Below are 19634 nucleotides of genomic sequence, written 5' to 3'. Positions count from 1 at the left end.
TGTATTATTTCACAATTAATATTAAGATCTAGTATTTAAGGTGGTCCATACCGCACATTGCCTCTGTTGCTGCACCAAATTATACTAATTTCACACATGAGCTAATTACTTCAGATGTTAATTATCCTTCATATATGTAATGCGATAACTGTCCTGCCAATTCCACAGTTAGTTTCTCTTGTTTCATACTCTTTGACAGCTTCCAGAAGCACCAATAATTCTTATTCCAGAAACATGCATCACTATTATACCCTCAGTGTTCTGCGTGGATTCAAAAAAGGCCTGTGACATGCCATTCGTATCATTAGCACTTAACATGGGGTTGATACACTTTATTTTCACTTACAATAAGATGACCTTCATACAACAAATCCTCATCAATCCTTTCTTTACTTTATACATTGCCCTCATTATTAGTTATAAATTCAGATACCTCATTCTCATCACTACTGCATTCGTCTTTCCTACCTTCATTAGAACTACAGTCAGAATCAGACACACTTTCACTTTCTCTATGCTTCAGATTTTGTACCACTTCGACTTTTTTCTACATTTCAGTCAATTTTGAATCTACATTTTCATTTACTTTTACCAGCTTTTCCTCTATCACTACTGCAGACTTGGTTTATACCTCAGTTTCTGAATCATTTGTAATCTGATCGATTTGTTTCTCAAGTTTAACTGTACTTTCAGCACAAAATTTCTCAGAAACCTCCACCTTCCTACTATTGTCATCACAAACTTTCTCTCTCCCTTCTACACATGTACTACTAAATGTTAATTTCTCATTAGTATTATGTACTACTTTCTTTATTCTATTTTCCACCCTGTTCATGGCTTTTTTCACCCTATGCATATTACTTTCCACATCTTCGTGTCCATAGCTATGTTATTCAGCATACTCATACTCATAATTTGCATTATTATCACTTCCAGTTCTCCGCATGTCATAAACTTTAGCCCTTGCTAACTTTTGCTACTAGATTGCTTCTCCTTAACCTTAATGACCACTTCAGTACTGTTTTTGTACATTTCACTCTTTACAATAGCACTTTTGTCCCGATCATTCAGAGTTACATTCATTTTTTATTTGTAATCGGTTACAAAGCCAGTCCCACGCCGGCCTTTTTGTTCACTTAAAACTTAACATCTACGTCTTTGTCCTCAGTCACACTGTCTTGTTTGTTAAAGCCGCTCATTATGTATCACTTAACACAAAACAGCTTTTGCAATGAATTAACTTGTTTTTAATTACTCATCCTCTGCTGCCACTGTTGTTGCAGCTGTCATCTCAATTTTTCATCTGCTGTGTGTTGTAATTCTCTCAGTGAGGTGTCTTGTTTATCTCGGTCAGCTGTATCCACCTGTGTGCTGATTGACTGCTCCCGTACTCAATGGCTGCTTCCATAGAACTCGTTTGCTGATTAGCTGCTGTCATACTTCTTTGTGATGAAACCCCAGTGCTGATTGGCTGTATCACCTCTTCACTGTAAAGTGCTGGTGATTTCACTGTTTCATGTTCACTTGTCCTTGTTGTATTGTGGTTACAAACAATAATCCTCACCCAGGTGGGCACCACATGAAGGCGTAGTAACACTGTTCACGTTTTATGTCGCACTTCACTTAGCGTAGACCAGAACTGTGTTCTAGGCATGCCCGATTTTAACTGACTGAGCACGGCCTGTGCTGCCTGAGTTGTTGTTGTTGTTGTTGTTCTGTCGGCAGAGGTCACGTCTGAATTCTCGCATGCCCTCTGGTGGACGGGACTCTACTTGCCGCAACTACTGTCCATGACGCACCGTGCCGATGTGCTGTGCCCGCGATCTTTCTGGTGGCTACTGCACTCCTCCTCCTTTGGGGGGTGAAGCCACTGTGATCCACTGCGTCGGAAGATGGAGCATCGAGCAGGAGCGATGTCCTCCACATCCATCAGAAGGCCGGAGTCGAGGGGATCTGCCAACCCTCGAGCTGGAACCTTCGAATACGGCTAGAAGTGACCCACATGAAGAGGCCCCCGTCGTCCCACCACCGGAGCCCGGGACAGAATGGGCGACAAGCTATTGAACTCCAGATTCTGTTCCATCTCGGGAGGGGCAAGACGCAGTGGCGGGGACGATAGGGATGGGATGACCACAGGTGAACCAGCCGCCTGAGAAGCCGGGCCTGCGAGGGTGGCCGGCTCTCGCTGGGGCATCTTTAACGATGGCGATGCCGGTGCTGGAGCTACTGGAGGCTGCCGAGGCTGAGAACCATTGCAGTGCAGCAGAGTCACAGCGGGGAGAGGTGGTAACGTCCCTTGAGAAACCAACACGGGTGCCGGCAATGGGGAACCGGTGTCCAAGAGATCGGAGGGTTGGTGCCCACACATGGACGTAGCTGATTTTAGTGACGACGTACCACCCAGTCCCCCGCCTGCAAGGTATAGAGCCAGTGGCCATTTCGGCACAGGACCACCGCCAGTATCCAACGTGGATTGTGACCAAACCCATGTGCCCAGACCGACATATCCAGTGGAAAGCCAGGTACTCCGTTTTGCGAAAACTGGCGAGGACCAGGCTGGAGGAGGTGCAGCAGAGTCCTAGGTTGGCGCCCGTGGAGGAGCTCTGTGGGGCTGCGTTCTCCCATTGGTGTGGTCCAGTATGCCACCAGGAAAAACGTCAACGCCTCCTCCGCAGGAAATTCGGCAACATACTTTGTCATCTGCATCTTAAATGCGCGCACCATGTGCTTGGCTTCCCCATTCAAATGTGGATGAAAGGGGGGAGAGCAAACGTGCCGAATACCGAAGCGCCTACAAAAATCCTGGAAGGTCTGCGAAATAAACTGCGGTCCATTGTCCGAGACCAGGGTGATTGGCAGACCTTCCACAGAAAAGATTTTTGCTAGTGCCTGGATTGCAACTTCTGAACTGGTTGAGGAGCAGCGAACCACATATGGGAATCGGGAATAAGCATCAATGACAATGAGCCAAAAGTCATTGAGAAACGGGCCCGAAAAATCGATGTGAACACGCTCCCATGCTTGGGTTGCCGGCGGCCATGAAGAGAACGCTGCCCTGGGAGATGCCTATTGGCTCGCACTCTGGGAACAGGCAGCCACCAAGTGCTCAATTTCTCTGTCAATACCAGGCCAGTACACATGTTGCGAGCCAAGGTTTTAGTACGGGAAACACCCCAGTGCCCCTCATGTAATAACGTGAGAACCTCCCTTCGTAAACTTGCAGGAACAACCACGCGAGGAGAACTCCTTCCAACACTGAGAGGCGGTCTCGTAGAATAAAATAATTATGAAGAGGGTCCGAGACCCAGCCTGGAGGGCGGGATGACCAACCGTGCTGAATGAGGCAAACTACTTGCCAGAGAACCAGGTGATCGGGAAGCCATCAACCGCTTGGCAGAACTCAACATCCAAATGAAAACACATAATCTCCTCTCGATCGAACTTAGGATCCGGGCCCACCGGAAGACGGGAAAGAGCGTTGGCGTTATCATGCTGTCCAGTAGGGTGAAAATGAATGTCATAATGGTACTTGGAGAGGAACAAGGCCCAGCGATGTAGTCTGTGGACTGCCCTATCTGAATCTGAGATGTGGGGCCAAATAACAATATAACGGCTTATGGTCAGTGATTAACTGAAACTTCATGCCATACAAGAAAGGGTGAAACTTGGTAACAACGTAGACAATGGCCAAAGCCTCTTTTTCCACCTGGGAGTAATGGGCCTGCGCGGGACTAAGAGTTTTAGATGCAAACGCCAGTGGTTGCTCGGAACCATCTGCATTGTGATGGGCCAGGACCGCCCCCACCCCATACTGCGAAGCATCTGTAGCCAGGACCAACGGCTTATGGTGGTCAAAAGTAGCCAAACAAGGCACTGACGGGAGGAGGCCCTTCAACGAGGTGAACGCTCCCTAGGATGCAGGCGACCAATCAAAAGCAACACCTTTGCACAGAAGGCAGTACAGGGGGCGGGCTATGGTGGAAGTCCTGGGAATGAACCAGTGGTAATAGGCTATCTTGCCTAAAAAAGCTTGTAACTCTTTCAGGAAGGTTGACGATACCTTGGACCAAATTTCCTAATGGCTGGACGCCGTGTCGAGAGATGGTGTAGCCCACATACTCAATGGACGGTTGGAAGAAGTTTGACTTACGCAAGTTGCAACACAAGCCCACAGACCTGAATTTGAGAAAGAGGGTGCGAAGATTGTGCAAGTGTTCCTTCGTTCTGTGGCCTATGACAATTATGTCATCCAGGTAATTAATACAATGAGGGATTGTCGACATGACGTGCTCAAGATAACGCTGGAATATCGGCGGGGCACTGGATATTCCAAAGGCCAACCGCTGGTATTGGTAAAAGCCAAATGGGGTGTTGATGACCGCCAGCCGTTTGGAGTCCTCATCAAGTGGTATCTGATGATAAGCCTCCGAAAGATCGATTTTCGAAAAATATTGGCCTCCCGCCATGGGGGGAGAACAATTCGTCAGCACGAGGCGAAGGATAGGTGTAATCCACCAATTGGGAATTAATGGTGGCCTTGAAATCGCAACAAAGACGTAATTTTCCCGAGGGCTTCCTGACAATAATGAGGGGCGAAGCCCGCTCACTAGAAGAAATGGGAAGAACAACCCCTAGGGCTGTCAGCCGGTCTAACTCTTCCTTTACCTGAGGGCAAAGAGCCAAGGGGATCTGCCTTGCACGTAGAAAACGCAAACAATCCGATGTCTTCAACGTTAAGTGAGCTGCAAAGTATGAAACACGCCCCAGGCCCTCCTCAAAGATATCTGGAAAGTCTGAGATCAAAGATTCCGATGAGTGATAGGGAACGTCTTTGGAGACCAACTGTATGGTGTCAGCGATAGAAAAACCGAAAGCTTGAAAGGCATCCAGGCCAAAAAGGTTAGCGGAGCTCTCATCACTGACAACAATAAAAGTAATAGACCGAGTGACTGATTTGTAAGTCACGTCGGTAGTGAATTGACCCGGTAGGGGAATGAACTGGTTACCATAAGCGTGTAGACGCCAGTAAACTGGTGCCAATGGCGGCGACCCAAGGTTGGAATAAGTTTGTGCATTCAACAACAAAACTGTCGCACCCATATCTACTTGCAGTTGTAACTGGCATGACCGAACCGACACCTTGGTAAAGAGTTAGCGTGCCGATGCATCGGGAGCCTGGCCCAATGAAACTTCCTGAATGTCAAAGTCTATGTTATCTGTACCTGCTTCCTTCGATGCTTTTGAGGCTGAGCGGCAAACTTTAGCAATGTGTCCTTTTTTTATTACATTTGAGACAAACGGCCCAACGCTGGCACTCTGACCCATCATGATGTATATAGCACGACGCACAGGGCAGCAACAGGGGCCGGCGGCCGGAATTCTGTTTACGCTCCGTGCAGGAGCGGCCATAATGGCCGGATTGTACCGCTCGCACATCGTCCACCCCAGACAAAGTGGACGCCGACGCCCCGCCCTGAACCGCCGCGACGTCGCACAACGCTTCCAGCTATTGACCTGCGGCGTGAGAGACTTCATACGATTGAGCAATGGACAGAACTTCCTCAATGGAAGGGTCTTCTAACTGCAGCGCCCGTTGCCAAACCTCCCTATCAGGGGCCGAACGAACAAAGATGTCGCGCACCGTAACGTGTGCATACGACTCTCGCGACTGCTCCTTGACAAAATGACATTTGCGACTAAGACCGTGCAGGGTAGCGGCCCACGCCCGGTAAGACTGATGGGGCTGTTTCTTGCATTGATAGAACTCGACCCTAGCTGCCACAACATGCGTGCAGTGGCGATAATATGAAGACAGCAATGAACACAATGCGTCAAAAGACAAGGACGAGGGTTCTTGCAACGGCGCTAGCTGCTGCAAAATTTGATACAGCAAGGGAGATATCCAAAACAAGAAGAGAGCATGACATACCTCCGCATTGGCAACATGAAACGCCTGGAAATGCTGCCGAAGGCGATGTTCATATGCGTCTCAATCCTCCGCCGTCTCGTCAAATGGGGGAAAGGGAGGAGGGAACGGCGCTGGAGCAGACTGCGTGGAGAGCAACACTGGAAGCACTTGTTTCATGGTGGCCATGAGCTCTGTCTGCTGCTCAACCAAAACCCACACTAAATCCTCCATAACGTGGATAAGCTGTGAAACCAGAACAACGACGCAACACTCGAAGAAATGACCCTACTCGTCGCCAATTGTGTAGTAACACTGTTCACGTTTACGTTGCACTTCACTTAGTGTAGGCCGGGACTGTGTCCTAGGCATGCCTGATGTTAACTGACTGAGCACGGCCCGTGCTGCCTGAGTTGTTGTTGTAGTTGTTTCACCGGCAGAGGTCGCGTCCGAATTCTCGCTTGCTCTCTGGTGGACGGGACTCTACTTGCGGCAACTACCGTCCGTGACGCGCCGTGCCGATGTGTGCCTCCCGCGATCTTTCTGGTGGCTACTGCAGCAGGGGTTCCACCTGCTTTACATATATCTTCATTTGTTGTCCTCATTGTTGACGTGCTGCATTGCTGCACTGGCTGAAAAGTGGGGTTTGTAATTTGGACACTGACTGCTGTAAATGATGTAGCCAACAGCTGCACATTTGCAGTTCACAGTACTTTAATGTCACTGTTCACAGCCCCCATATACACATTTATATGGGCAGTGCACTATTGTTTAACTTTCCATAAGCCTCATTAATAGTTTGCAGGCAAAAATCCACATACTGCTACAATAGTTTACTATTGAAGATCTACGAGTAGTAAAAACCTAACCACAGAGTTCATAGTTCTTGAAGAATAATCAGATAAACATGGAGCAGACCCTGTCATTGTTTTTACACACAGTCTATTGTTTAAAACTTATTCCACAGTTAATTTGAAGCATTCTTGTTGTTTTCCTAACCAGCCCAGGTTACTCATCTGAAACTCAGTATGGACTGACTGTCTCACAATCAAAATTTGGACCCTTATACATCATCACAATAATATGTACTGAAACTACACGTTGTTTGAAGTTTAATTTACAGAAATTACAATTAAAACTTAACTTATTAAATTAACTGAATACATAAAAAAATTCCACCTTTTTAACAGTTTCTACTACTACAAGAGTTATGCCAAATTTTTTGGTTATATTGTGAAAGCAACATATATCATTACACAAACAATGCTTTTGACAAAGCTTTTAATTACTTTGAAATTAATGAATGGCTGGTTCTGCTAACATGTTTCCAACTAAAGCCAAATAGATACTTTAAGATTACTAGCATTTCTTCTTCCAAATGTATATAATTAGTACAGAATTCATATTTGTTTATGTGTCAACAATAGAATTTAAGGTAAGAAATAATTACTGATTTTGCGCTACAATGAAAGATACTAACCAGGCATAGTCAAAATAATTTAGAAAATCAATTACATACATAAAAGTAAGCATAAAATTAGATCTGGTGTTATATTCTTTGAAACTGGGGGCCAACCTTTCTCATTTATAAAAATGTAGATTATATTCACATCTGCTAATGGTAAATAGTTAACATAACAAAACGAATCTAAGGAGACAGATGGCAAAACAAGAGGGGAATTAAAATTATCCCAGCTTGCTTCATCACACCTTCTAAATTCTTTTGTTCCTTGTCTCTTCCAATTGATTTCTCTGTGTCCAAGTATGGCGATTTTCTTCGATTTTCATCAAGTCTATCTATTCCTCTATCTTGCTAGTTAGTGTCAGAATATTAACTCTGATTTGAGTCATATAGCAAGGTTTGTATATTCTCCTCTCAGGTTGTGATGTAGCATTGGGTACTGCACTTTCATTAATTATCATTGCCAGAAGGAAAGCTAGCACAAATTTTCAAAAATTACAGTGATTCCATTTGAAGTCTCATTTATGTTTGAAAGCAATTGCATTTGTCTGGAAGCTGACTTACTAGGCCTGTCACTTCCAATTATTTGTCTCTCACATTTATAGATCTTAAGCTTCAGAATTCCCCCCTCCCCTCCCCCCCTCCTCACCTCAAGCAGTGCTTCCCTTCTCATTTAATTCATTTTCCTGCCTTATTTGTGAAAGAGTTATTATATTTATGCCACAAAAGTATCATACTTACTACCCTCATTTGTCAGATCACTGAAATAGGTCAATACATTAGTGTAAACTGGAAGTGCTAATATTTACGCAATTAATACACTGTCAGAATGAAACATTGTTAAGCACTTTTAATAAATATATTGTACAAAACATACCTAATCTTGATTGTTGTAATCAAGTGTTGTCAAAAATGAAACCAAAGAGACATTTTTACTTAAGCTTGTCTAACAGTCCCTGTTAAGATATACATCTATATACTAGAACTGATACAGATGGACATCAAACGTCTTCAAAGCAGGACTGCAAATGCTGCAAGTATTTGCATTTATTCTACGATTTGCCATCCCAGCTTGGTGTAGCAAGGCAAGCCATTAGGTAAGGAGCTCGCCATCATAATGTTAACAGCATCACAGTAAACAAAAGAAGTCCACAGAACTGTCATATGATTCGATCCTAGAATGAAGGCTTTCATGGCAGGTGTTGCCATCACTTAACACTTCCAGGCTGAGATGCCATGGTCCATACATAAGAGTCTCCCCTGACAATTCGCCTTCGACTGCAGGAGGCATCCTCTGAGGGCAATCAGCGAACTGCGATGAGAGCATGAGTGAGTGCCGTATACATAAGCCATCCAGAGGGCGCCGCTGTCAATCGTGATGTCGGCTGTGCTATGATTTCTAATATTGCCAACTTTCTCAATTGAAATAAATTGCCTCGCTGCTGAAACCTCATGTTAGTGGAACTGACAGTCATGTTAAAAAATTCATATCACTTCATCGATATTATTAAGGAAGTTAGCGTGGGCCCTAATGATAGCCTGGTCAGTTTTAATTTGGTGTCACTGTTTACCATGATTCCAGTGGCTGAAGCAATCACATGTATAGCAGACATTTTTCCTAGTGATATTTTAGCATTATTCAGACATTGCCCTATAACAATTTATTTTCAATATAATAATGTTTTTTATGAACAGATTGACAGGGTGGCTATGGGAAGTCCTCTTAGTCCAGCTGTGGCTAACTAGTTCATTAAGAACTTTGAACAACAGGCGCTGTAAACAGCTAGAAAAAGACCAGCCAGATAGTATCGTTATGTAGACGATACATTTGTTGTATGGACCCATGGGGAAGAGGAACTGGATGCCTTCCTGTTACATCTGAATAGTATTAATCTAAGAATTCGATTCACTATGGAAAAGGAAATTGTTGGTCACCTGAACTTCTTAGATGTGACTGTAATCAGATGAGAGGATGGATCATTGAAACGACACATACACTGATCATTATCTGCAGAAAGATTCTAACCACCACCCAAGACATAAAAGAGGGGTGATTAAAACATTAACAGAAAGGGTACACAAAATACAGCTCACTTAGATGATGAGACTGAACACCTTAGAGTGACCTTCAAGAAGAATGGGTATTCCAACAGAGAGATAGATTGTGCACTACGCCCTAGACTGACAACCAGGGTGGACGAAGATCAACACCAACAGAAGGGGAAAGTGTTCTTACCATTCATCAGTAAGGTCACTGCTCACATTGGAAAAATTTTAAGCAAGTACGATGTGGAAACTGTTTTCAGACCCATCACAAAAATACAAGAATATTTGAGAGCCGCAAAAGATAAACGACATCCTCTAGCTACACCAGGTGTCTATAAAATTCCATGCAGTTGTGCAAAGGTCTATATAGGTACAAGAAAAAGAAGTGTCAACACCTGTCTGGGTGAACATAAAAGGAACTGCCACCTCGGATATACTGATAAATCGGCTATAGCGAAACATGTGTTTCAGGAAGGTGATCATGAAATAAAGTTTAGTGAGATGACCGTCATAGCAAAGACGTTGCATATTTATGCGTGAAAGTACAGAGAGGCCATTGAGATTGCCAATCACTGCAACAATTTTAATAGAAAAGATGAAGGCATTAAGTTGAATAAGATATGGATGTCAACATTACAGCAACAGCATGACAATCGATTAACTTCAATTGAGAAAGTTGGCAATATCAGAGATCATAGCACAGCCGACGTCACATGATTGACAGTGGTACCCTCCGAATGGCTTATACACTCCTGGAAATGGAAAAAAGAACACATTGACACCGGTGTGTCAGACCCACCATACTTGCTCCGGACACTGTGAGAGGGCTATACAAGCAATGATCACACGCATGGCACAGCGGACATACCAGGAACCGCGGTGTTGGCCGTCGAATGGCGCTAGCTGCGCAGCATTTGTGCACCGCCGCCGTCAGTGTCAGCCAGTTTGCTGTGGCATAGTCTTTAACACTGGTAGCATGCCGCGACAGCGTGGACGTGAACCGTATGTGCAGTTGACGGACTTTGAACGAGGGCGTATAGTGGGCATGCGGGAGGCCGGGTGGACGTACCACCGAATTGCTCAACACGTGGGGCGTGAGGTCTCCACAGTACATTGATGTTGTCGCCAGTGGTCGGCAGAAGGTGCACGTGCCTGTCGACCTGGGACCGGACCGCAGCGACGCACGGATGCACGCCAAGACCGTAGGATCCTGCGCAGTGCCGTAGGGGACCGCACTGCCACTTTCCAGCAAATTAGGGACACTGTTGCTCCTGGGGTATCGGCGAGGACCATTCGCAACCGTCTCCATGAAGCTGGGCTACGGTCCCGCACACCGTTAGGCCGTCTTCCGCTCACGCCCCAACATCGTGCAGCCCGCCTCCAGTGGTGTCGCGACAGGCATGAATGGAGGGACGTGTCGTCTTCAGCGATGAGAGTCGCTTCTGCCTTGGTGCCAATGAAGGTCGTATGCGTGTTTGGCGCCGTGCAGGTGAGCGCCACAATCAGGACTGCATACAACTGAGGCACACAGGGCCAACACCCAGCATCATGGTGTGGGGAGCGATCTCCTACACTGGCCGTACACCTCTGGTGATCGTCGAGGGGACACTGAATAGTGCACGGTACATCCAAACCGTCATCGAACCCATCGTTCTACCATTCCTAGACCGGCAAGGGAACTTGCTATTCCAACAGGACAATGCACGTCGGCATGTATCCCGTGCCACCCAACGTGCTTTAGAAGGTGTAAGTCAACTACCCTGGCCAGCAAGATCTCCGGATCTGTCCCCCATTGAGCATGTTTGGGACAGGATGAAGAGTCGTCTCACGCGGTCTGCACGTCCAGCACGAACGCTGGTCCAACTGAGGCGCCAGGTGGAAATGGCATGGCAAGCCGTTCCACAGGACTACATCCAGCATCTCTACGATCGTCTCCATGGGAGAATAGCAGCCTGCATTGCTGCAAAAGGTGGATATACACTGTACTAGTGCCGACATTGTGCATGCTCTGTTGCCTGTGTCTATGTGCCTGTGGTTCTGTCAGTGTGATCATGTGATGTATCTCACCCCAGGAATGTGTCAATAAAGTTTCCCCTTACTGGGACAATGAATTCACGGTGTTCTTATTTCAATTTTCAGGAGTGTATATACGGTACTCACTTGTGCTCTCATTGCAGTTTGCCAATTGTCCTCAGAGGATGACTTCCACAGTCGAAGGCGAAATGTCAGGGGAGAGTCTTATGAATGGACCGCGGCATCTCAGCCCGGAAGTATTAAGTGATGCCATATGATTCATTTTCGTATTAAAGATGTGTTTTCTGATGTCAGACTAAGTGGAGAGACAACATTTCCTGTTACTAACTGGTTAATACTGAAAGTTGGAATACAATTTGTTAAAATAAGTGTGGTGTTTTCCTTTGTAGCAAATTTGAAATTACTTGAAGACTCCAGCACAACTGCAATGGAGGCAAAGTCAAGACACTTGTTTTTCGCATGGTTCACAAAGAAGATTTATTCACAGGTGCAGCATTTTGGAGTTTTAAAAATTTAAAGTTGACAAATGAACAGAAAAATGTAATAGACTTGTTCATATTTCATTGAAAGAAATGCAATGAGGCATTGTTTGGTTTCATGATTAATTAGCCAGATACAGTATTTATTTCTTTACTATTTACTAGTGACCTGCTCTGGTTTCACAGAGATAGCACTATCTATGCCTGAGTGACCTGGTGCAACACACAAACCTTCCTTGTGACTCAATCTGTCTATTAGTGAAAAACCATATCAACATCCCTACAGCAACTCCTGAGACTAGCATTCACACACAGACAGAAAAACACAACAGGGGACTTAAATTGATAATGCCTATAGATGTTGTTTCACTTGTAGACCAATCTGCTTCTATCAAATAATTACTGTTGGCTGCTAACTCATACCTGGTGCAACAAACCTAGTGATCTCTCAAGGTCTTGGAAAACCTAAAAATGATTAATGTGGTATTTTATTATGATACACAGTCCTATTTTCAAAAAAACAGTTTCACAAACAATGTTTATCTAATGACATAGTCAGCAGTAGAACCTGATGTCATTTAACGTGATTCTATTACAGTGTAAATTGAAAATGATAAGAATTTCTTGATGCGACTTGATTTGTTAAGGCTATGAAAGAACTAATTCTTCCATTTTATCATCAGCATTGTGTATCCCACATCAAAGTTGTAGCATGAAAGTTGAAGCTGTGGTGCTATAGGGGAATGAAAGCCTGGCAAAGGCTGTCAGAGGCACATGATGACACATACTGATTGTTTGACAAAATATCGTAAGTTTTTGGTGCATGTACAAACAAAACTATTCCCATAACTAATTAAATGAGGAATTTTTAAACTGCATATTACTAACCAGAGCTCTGTAATAATCCACAATTAATAAATCAGAAAGACATTCTTATGAGGTGGCCATCTGAGTTTGTTTTCTCACCTTGTAAGCTGTCAATCATGTTACATTGTAAATACAGGCGTGTAAGTTTCCTTAGCCGTCCAAGCTCCAGAGGAGTAATTGAGAAAATACCATTGTTGTCAAGGTACAGTGTTTTTAACTGAGGATACACTTCACAGATATTGCTGTCTTCTGTCAAACCCATCTCAGTGACCTGTTTTGAAAATTAGTATCATGGAAAGAACAGTGATTCCACATAAGCCAAACAGAATAACAAATTGCTATATTACATTAAGACTAAATTAATCGTTACACAAGAAACTGATGTTTACAGCACTACATGTAGACATGTGCTTGCTTGCTTGTATATGTTGACTTAATTTCTAACACAAATGTTTTATTTCGCCTTTGAGCATATTTACATGCAATTGGTGCCACCAGTGTTAACACAATAATAACAACAACAATAATAATAATATGAACGTGTATAAATGTCATTAACTACTATATAATAATCCAATATGGATACAATACATATTTATGAAAATGTCAATAACACAAAAAGTTTCCTAACAGCTCACTTACAAGATGAATGAACTACACAGTTCAGTGAATGAAAATAAATAATCAAACAGGCAATTAACAAGAAGTACATGAAACAGTAATAAAATAGTCGCACAGTGCGGCATATGTATAGTTTGCAGTTACTTTATTGTTCATTCCCATAAGGAAAGTGGGTCATCTATCACATACTCAAGGAACTCTTGATCAGAGCACGTTACTTTACTTTTCATCCACCTCAAGGACTAGTTTTAAATTTATTGACTGTCATTGTGTAGACATTTACAGGTAATTTGTTGACGTAGACAGGACCAAGATATTTGTTACCATTATGTGTCTTTGTAAGTGTAGCATATGACATAGCAATTGTATGTCCACATCTTATGTTGTGATCATAAATTGTCCTCCTTAATTCCAATTTACTCAGATTCTCTTTAACGAAGACAAGGCAGTTGTAAATATACAGGCCAGGCACTGTCATTATATTTTGTTTCTTAAAATAATCTCGACATGATACATATAGGCTAAGTCCTGCTATGCATCTTAAGGCTTTCTTTTGCCATTTAAACACTAATTTTTTAGCCTTGAAATTTCCCCCATAATAGTATTCTATAGCTCAGGTGGGATTGGATGAATGCAAAATATGCATGTAACAGAAGTTATTTATTGACACTGCTCCTAAGCTTGTACAGCAGATAGATGACATGTGCCAATTTTCCATATAACTTCTGTGTTCTTTATAGCTTCTGATTGATATGAAATCCTAATAATTTTACTGTTTTGTTACCATGAGTGGAAGCATTCATATTGAATATAATAGCTTCAGTTTTACTATCATTCTTCTGCAGTACATTTGCCTCAAACCAAGTAGTGCATATCTCCATTACCACTGGCATGCTGTGTTGCACATTTTCAAGGTTGCTATCACATGTGATGAGTGTTGGATCATAAGCATATAGCACTGCATCACATGGTACAACAGCAGGTAAATCATTTATCTAAATAATGAAAAGGAAAGGTCCAAGAACAAATCCTAGAGGTATACCCTTTGCAACTGGGAGACATTCAGACATTTGATTATTTATCTTAACTAATTATTTTCTATTGTCCAAGTAAGATTGTATTAGAAATAGAGCATTCTCTCTCAGTAAGTAGTTATAGAACTTTTTTATGAGAGTATTGTGGGAGACCATATCAAAAACTTTCCTGAGGTCCAACAGTATTGCACAGATAGTATCTTTATTTTCATAATGATTGTATACTTTTGATACTATAATGGGTCACTCTCCTCTACTTTGTAGTTTGTGGAGTGATAGAAGTGCAAATTGTAAAGTCAGTGTAATTTAGAGGAATGGGATAAAATAAAAAGAAATTTATATAAACAGGCAAATCTTCCAGTTATTTTGTCTTCAGGAAAGCAGAACATAAAATCAAAATTTCAGGTGCAAGAATGTACCCCTAGACAAGGCTTAGAGCCAAGAATGAGATAATGAAGATAAGTAAAAAGCTTTCCTTTTGTATAGCTTATACCTTTTGAACATTTCAAAATTTGTGAAAAGACAGAGAATTATAATAGTAAAGTGTGGAAGAGTAAGATAACAGCTGTGGGCATCAGCCGTGATCTGTTACTGATAACAAAGTCTTGTCTGTTGCAGAAGAAGAAGGAGCAGTAATTTATGTCAATTACAGTTATAAAACTCCAATCACTTTAAGAAACAAGACTGAGAGCTGCCCAACAATGTCGTATCAACAGTGACAAGATGGGTTGTATGAATTAAAAGAGGACTTTGCAAATACGATGAAGGACACCAGAAAAGCTAAGTACAAATCGACTGGGAAATTAATTTCTTTTCGGTGGACTTGTGTGATTACTGGAAAAATGAATAGAGAGAAGGATAGTGACGTAGATGTGAAAGCTGTAGGACCCAGTCAAGACATGTTTAAACCAAGTAAAAGTGTAGTCAGCAAAGAAACAGTGAAAACAAATATATTACTAACAAAGAGATAGAGGGGCTGGCCCGTACTTACCTCAGCTCAGTACAGCCGATAGAAACACAAAAAACAACCGAAAATTTAAGTTTCTAGCTTTCGGAATAAATGTTCCTTCATCAGGGAGGAGAGAGGGGAAAGAAAGGGAAGAAGGGAAAGTGGATTTAGTTACTCACAACCCAGGTTATGAAGCAACAGGGAAAGGAAAACAGGGAAGGTAGCAAGGATGGAGGCATGGTTGTCAGAGGGAAGCCAAAGATATTCTATTGCAGGTACTGTGCCAGCTTCAAACCAAAGAGGATGCATACAGAAGTAAAGAGGTGTATAGTATAAAGATGTAGGATGGAAAGATGCATGAATGGCTAAAGAGGAAAGGGAAAGAGGAGAAGACTGAAAAGTAAATGGGAGTGAGGTTGTTTAACGTAGGTTCAGTCCAGGGGGATGGCGGAATGAAAGGATGTGCTGGAGTGCAAGTTCCCATCTCCGCAGTTCAGAGGGACTGGTGTTGGGTGGGAGAAGCCAAATGGCACATACAGTGTAGCAGGTTCCTAGGTCCCTAGAATTATGCTGGAGGGCATGCTCCGCTACTGGGTATTGGACATCTCCTAGGCGGACAGTTCGTCTGTGTCCGTTCATGCGCTCAGCCAGTTTAGTTGTTGTCATACCAATGTAAAAGGCTGTGCAGTGCAGGCATGTCAGCTGACAAATGACATGTGTAGTCTCACACGTGGCCCTGCCTTGAATTGTGTATGTTTTCCTAGTAGCGGGGCTGGAGTAGGTGGTTGTGGGGGGATGCGTGGGGCAGGTTTTGCAGCGGGGTCGGTTACAGGGGTAGGAACCGCTGGGTAGAGAAGGTAGTCTGGGAATATTGCAGGGTTTAACAAGGATGTTATGGAGGTTAGGGGGACGACGAAAGGCAACTCTGGGTGGTGTGGGGAGAATTTTGTCAAGGGATGATCTCATTTCAGGGGTTGACTTGAGAAAGTCATATCCCTGGCGGAGTAATTTATTGATGTATTCGAGGCCAGGATAATATTGGGTGACAAGGGGGATGCTTCTGTGTGGTCTGAGTGTAGGAATATTGTTGTTGGACGGGGAGTAATGTATTGCTCGGGAGATCTGTTTGTGGACAAGGTCTGCAGGATAGTTGCGGGAGAGGAAAGCACTGGTCAGGTTATTGGTGTAATTGTTGAGGGATTTGTCACTGGAGCAGATACGTTTGCCACGAATACCTAGGCTGTAGGGATCCTCCTCCCCTCCCCCAAAACCATCCCTTGCAGACGTTTCAGGAATTCCTCACATCCAGTGTTGCCTCCCAGTCCTTCTTGAAGAACATTCCGACAACCCCCAACATCACCCCAGCTGAATCCCGTGCCATTAAGCAGCTGAAAACAGACCGCTCTATTGTAATCCTTCCGGCGGATAAAGGCTCCACAACTGTGGTACTTGACCATGTGGAGTATGTGGCAGAAGGACTGTGTCAACTCTCCGACACCTCAACCTACAAAGCTGTTACCCAGGATCCCATTCCCTCCATTCAGACTGACCCCTTCCCTACAGCCTAGGTATTCGTGGCAAACGTATCTGCTCCAGTGACGAATCCCTCAACAATTACACCAATAACCTGACCAGTGCTTTCCTCTCCCGCAACTATCCTGCAGACCTTGTCCACAAACAGATCTCCCGAGCAATACATTACTCCCCGTCCAACAACAATATTCCTACCCTCAGACCACACAGAAGCATCCCCCTTGTCACCCAATATTATCCTGGCCTCGAACACATCAATAAATTACTCCGCCAGGGATATGACTTTCTCAAGTCAACCCCTGAAATGAGATCATCCCTTGACAAAATTCTCCCCACACCACCCAGAGTTGCCTTTCGTCGTCCCCCTAACCTCCGTAACATCCTTGTTAAACCCTGCAATATTCCCAGACTACCTTCTCTACCCAGCGGTTCCTACCCCTGTAACCGACCCCGCTGCAAAACCTGCCCCACGCATCCCCCCACAACCACCTACTCCAGCCCCGCTACTAGGAAAACATACACAATTCAAGGCAGGGCCACGTGTGAGACTACACATGTCATTTATCAGCTGACATGCCTGCACTGCACAGCCTTTTACATTGGTATGACAACAACTAAACTGGCTGAGCGCATGAACGGACACAGACGAACTGTCCGCCTAGGAGATGTCCAATACCCAGTAGCGGAGCATGCCCTCCAGCATAATTCTAGGGACCTAGGAACCTGCTACACTGTATGTGCCATTTGGCTTCTCCCACCCAACACCAGTCCCTCTGAACTGCGGAGATGGGAACTTGCACTCCAGCACATCCTTTCATCCCGCCATCCCCCTGGACTGAACCTACGTTAAACAACCTCACTCCCATTTACTTTTCAGTCTTCTCCTCTTTCCCTTTCCTCTTTAGCCATTCATGCATCTTTCCATCCTACATCTTTATACTATTCACCTCTTTACTTCTGTATGCATCCTCTTTGGTTTGAAGCTGGCACAGTACCTGCAATAGAATATCTTTGGCTTCCCTCTGACAACCATGCCTCCATCCTTGCTACCTTCCCTGTTTTCCTTTCCCTGTTGCTTCATAACCTGGGTTGTGAGTAACTAAATCCACTTTCCCTTCTTCCCTTTCTTTCCCCTCTCTCCTCCCTGATGAAGGAACATTTATTCCAAAAGCTAGGAACTTAAATTTTCGGTTGTTTTTTGTGTTTCTATCGGCTGTACTGAGCTGAGGTAAGTACTGGCCAGCCCCTCTATCTCTTTGTTAGTAATTGTTCCACATCTTTATATGAGATTTTCCATTAATTAGTTAAAACCAATATATTGCAACTGATTTTATTAAAATTACAGGAAATGAAGATGGACAATGATAGTGAACTTAGTGCAGTTAATGATCAGTTAACACAAATAAAAACATCTACATCTACATGGTTACTCTGCAATTCACATTTAAGTGCTTGGCAGAGAGTTCATCAAACCACAATCATACTATCTCCCTGTCATTCCGACAATAGCAAAGTTAGTGCAGTCCATGACCATTTAATGGAAACACAGTCTGAAGACAATGATAAAATGGACTGGGTACAACATCAAATAGACCAACTAAGTAGCCAGGTTTCAAAATTTAAAAAATGGATTGTCAGAAACATTAAAAAATGTGAATGAAAAAGTTGATGTATCAGAAAATAAATTTATTGTTTTGGAAAATGAGCTCATGGCATAATATGCACAACAAAAAAATAATGTTGATGGTGTCAGAGTTGAACAGAAAGCTGTAGCAGAAAGAATGGAACAGAACTTCAGTACCTTAGATCAAAAAATTTTAAATGTTGAAAACAGCATGGTAATTAATGTAAATGTTTTAGATCAAAAAATTTCAGCAGTTCAGGAAAATTGTAGTCACAAAAATCTTTATGCAAACAATGGTATTACGTGGTCCAATGTTCCAGTCAAAAGTTTTCCACCAGACAGTTCACATCCAGTGGATTTTTTATACCACTGTAGAGATAGTTTTATGTTGGGCATGAGTGATGATTGAAAGATTAAATTTGTTAAAAGATGTCTAGAAGGCGAAGCTCTGCCATGGTTAAATCTAAATTTAAGTCAATGGGAAACATACCAAAGTTTCAAAAAAAGTGTTTTAAATAAATTTTGGTCAGAAGCTGAATAATGGAGAATTAAAAATGAATTTCTGAATGATCCAAATTATAGGAATAGGGACAGTGCACTGAAAGAGTATTGTAAAAATTAACTTAAGAAATTAGCACACCTTGACAGGCTATATGAAGAAATGACATTGATTGATGCACTAAAAAGGATATTACCAAAGTGGTTGCAGTGGGATTTAGTACACGGACCTGATGATTGTCTAGAACAGTTTTTACGATATGTAGACAGGATGGATAGGGCAGTACAAAGAAACATATACCATAATAACTGTAATGATAGAAATCACAATGGTAATAACTACAGAAACAGAGATAGTGGTAATTTCTATCAGGGTCAAAATGGTAATAGAGACAGAAACTCTGAACATCAGTAGAATAGGAACCATGGGGATAACTATGGACAATTTAATAGGAAGAAGAATCATAGAGGCAACTGTTGAGGAAAAGGTGCTCCACTTCAATTAATGTGATGAAACACAAGTACAGGACCCCCAATTTATACCTACAATTAGACAATAATAACAGTATTGATAATGTGGGA

General features: G+C 43.1%; 1 protein-coding gene across 1 annotated transcript in view; it reads right to left on the bottom strand.

Annotated features, from left to right (window-relative positions):
• The window catches only part of LOC126278495 (leucine-rich repeat-containing protein 9-like), a 133178-nt gene that overhangs the window by 45058 nt on the left and 68486 nt on the right, over positions 1-19634 (bottom strand). Inside the window, exon 4 of the mRNA XM_049978654.1 lies at positions 12893-13064. Coding sequence (XP_049834611.1) covers positions 12893-13055 — 163 coding nt within the window. The 5' untranslated portion in view covers positions 13056-13064. The remainder of the gene's footprint in view (positions 1-12892; positions 13065-19634) is intronic.

Source organism: Schistocerca gregaria, chromosome 6, assembly GCF_023897955.1.
Source record: "Schistocerca gregaria isolate iqSchGreg1 chromosome 6, iqSchGreg1.2, whole genome shotgun sequence".
Classification (NCBI taxonomy): Eukaryota; Metazoa; Arthropoda; class Insecta; order Orthoptera; family Acrididae; genus Schistocerca; species Schistocerca gregaria.
The sequence above is the reverse complement of the archived record's forward strand: the minus strand, read 5'-3'. Positions and strand labels throughout refer to the sequence as shown.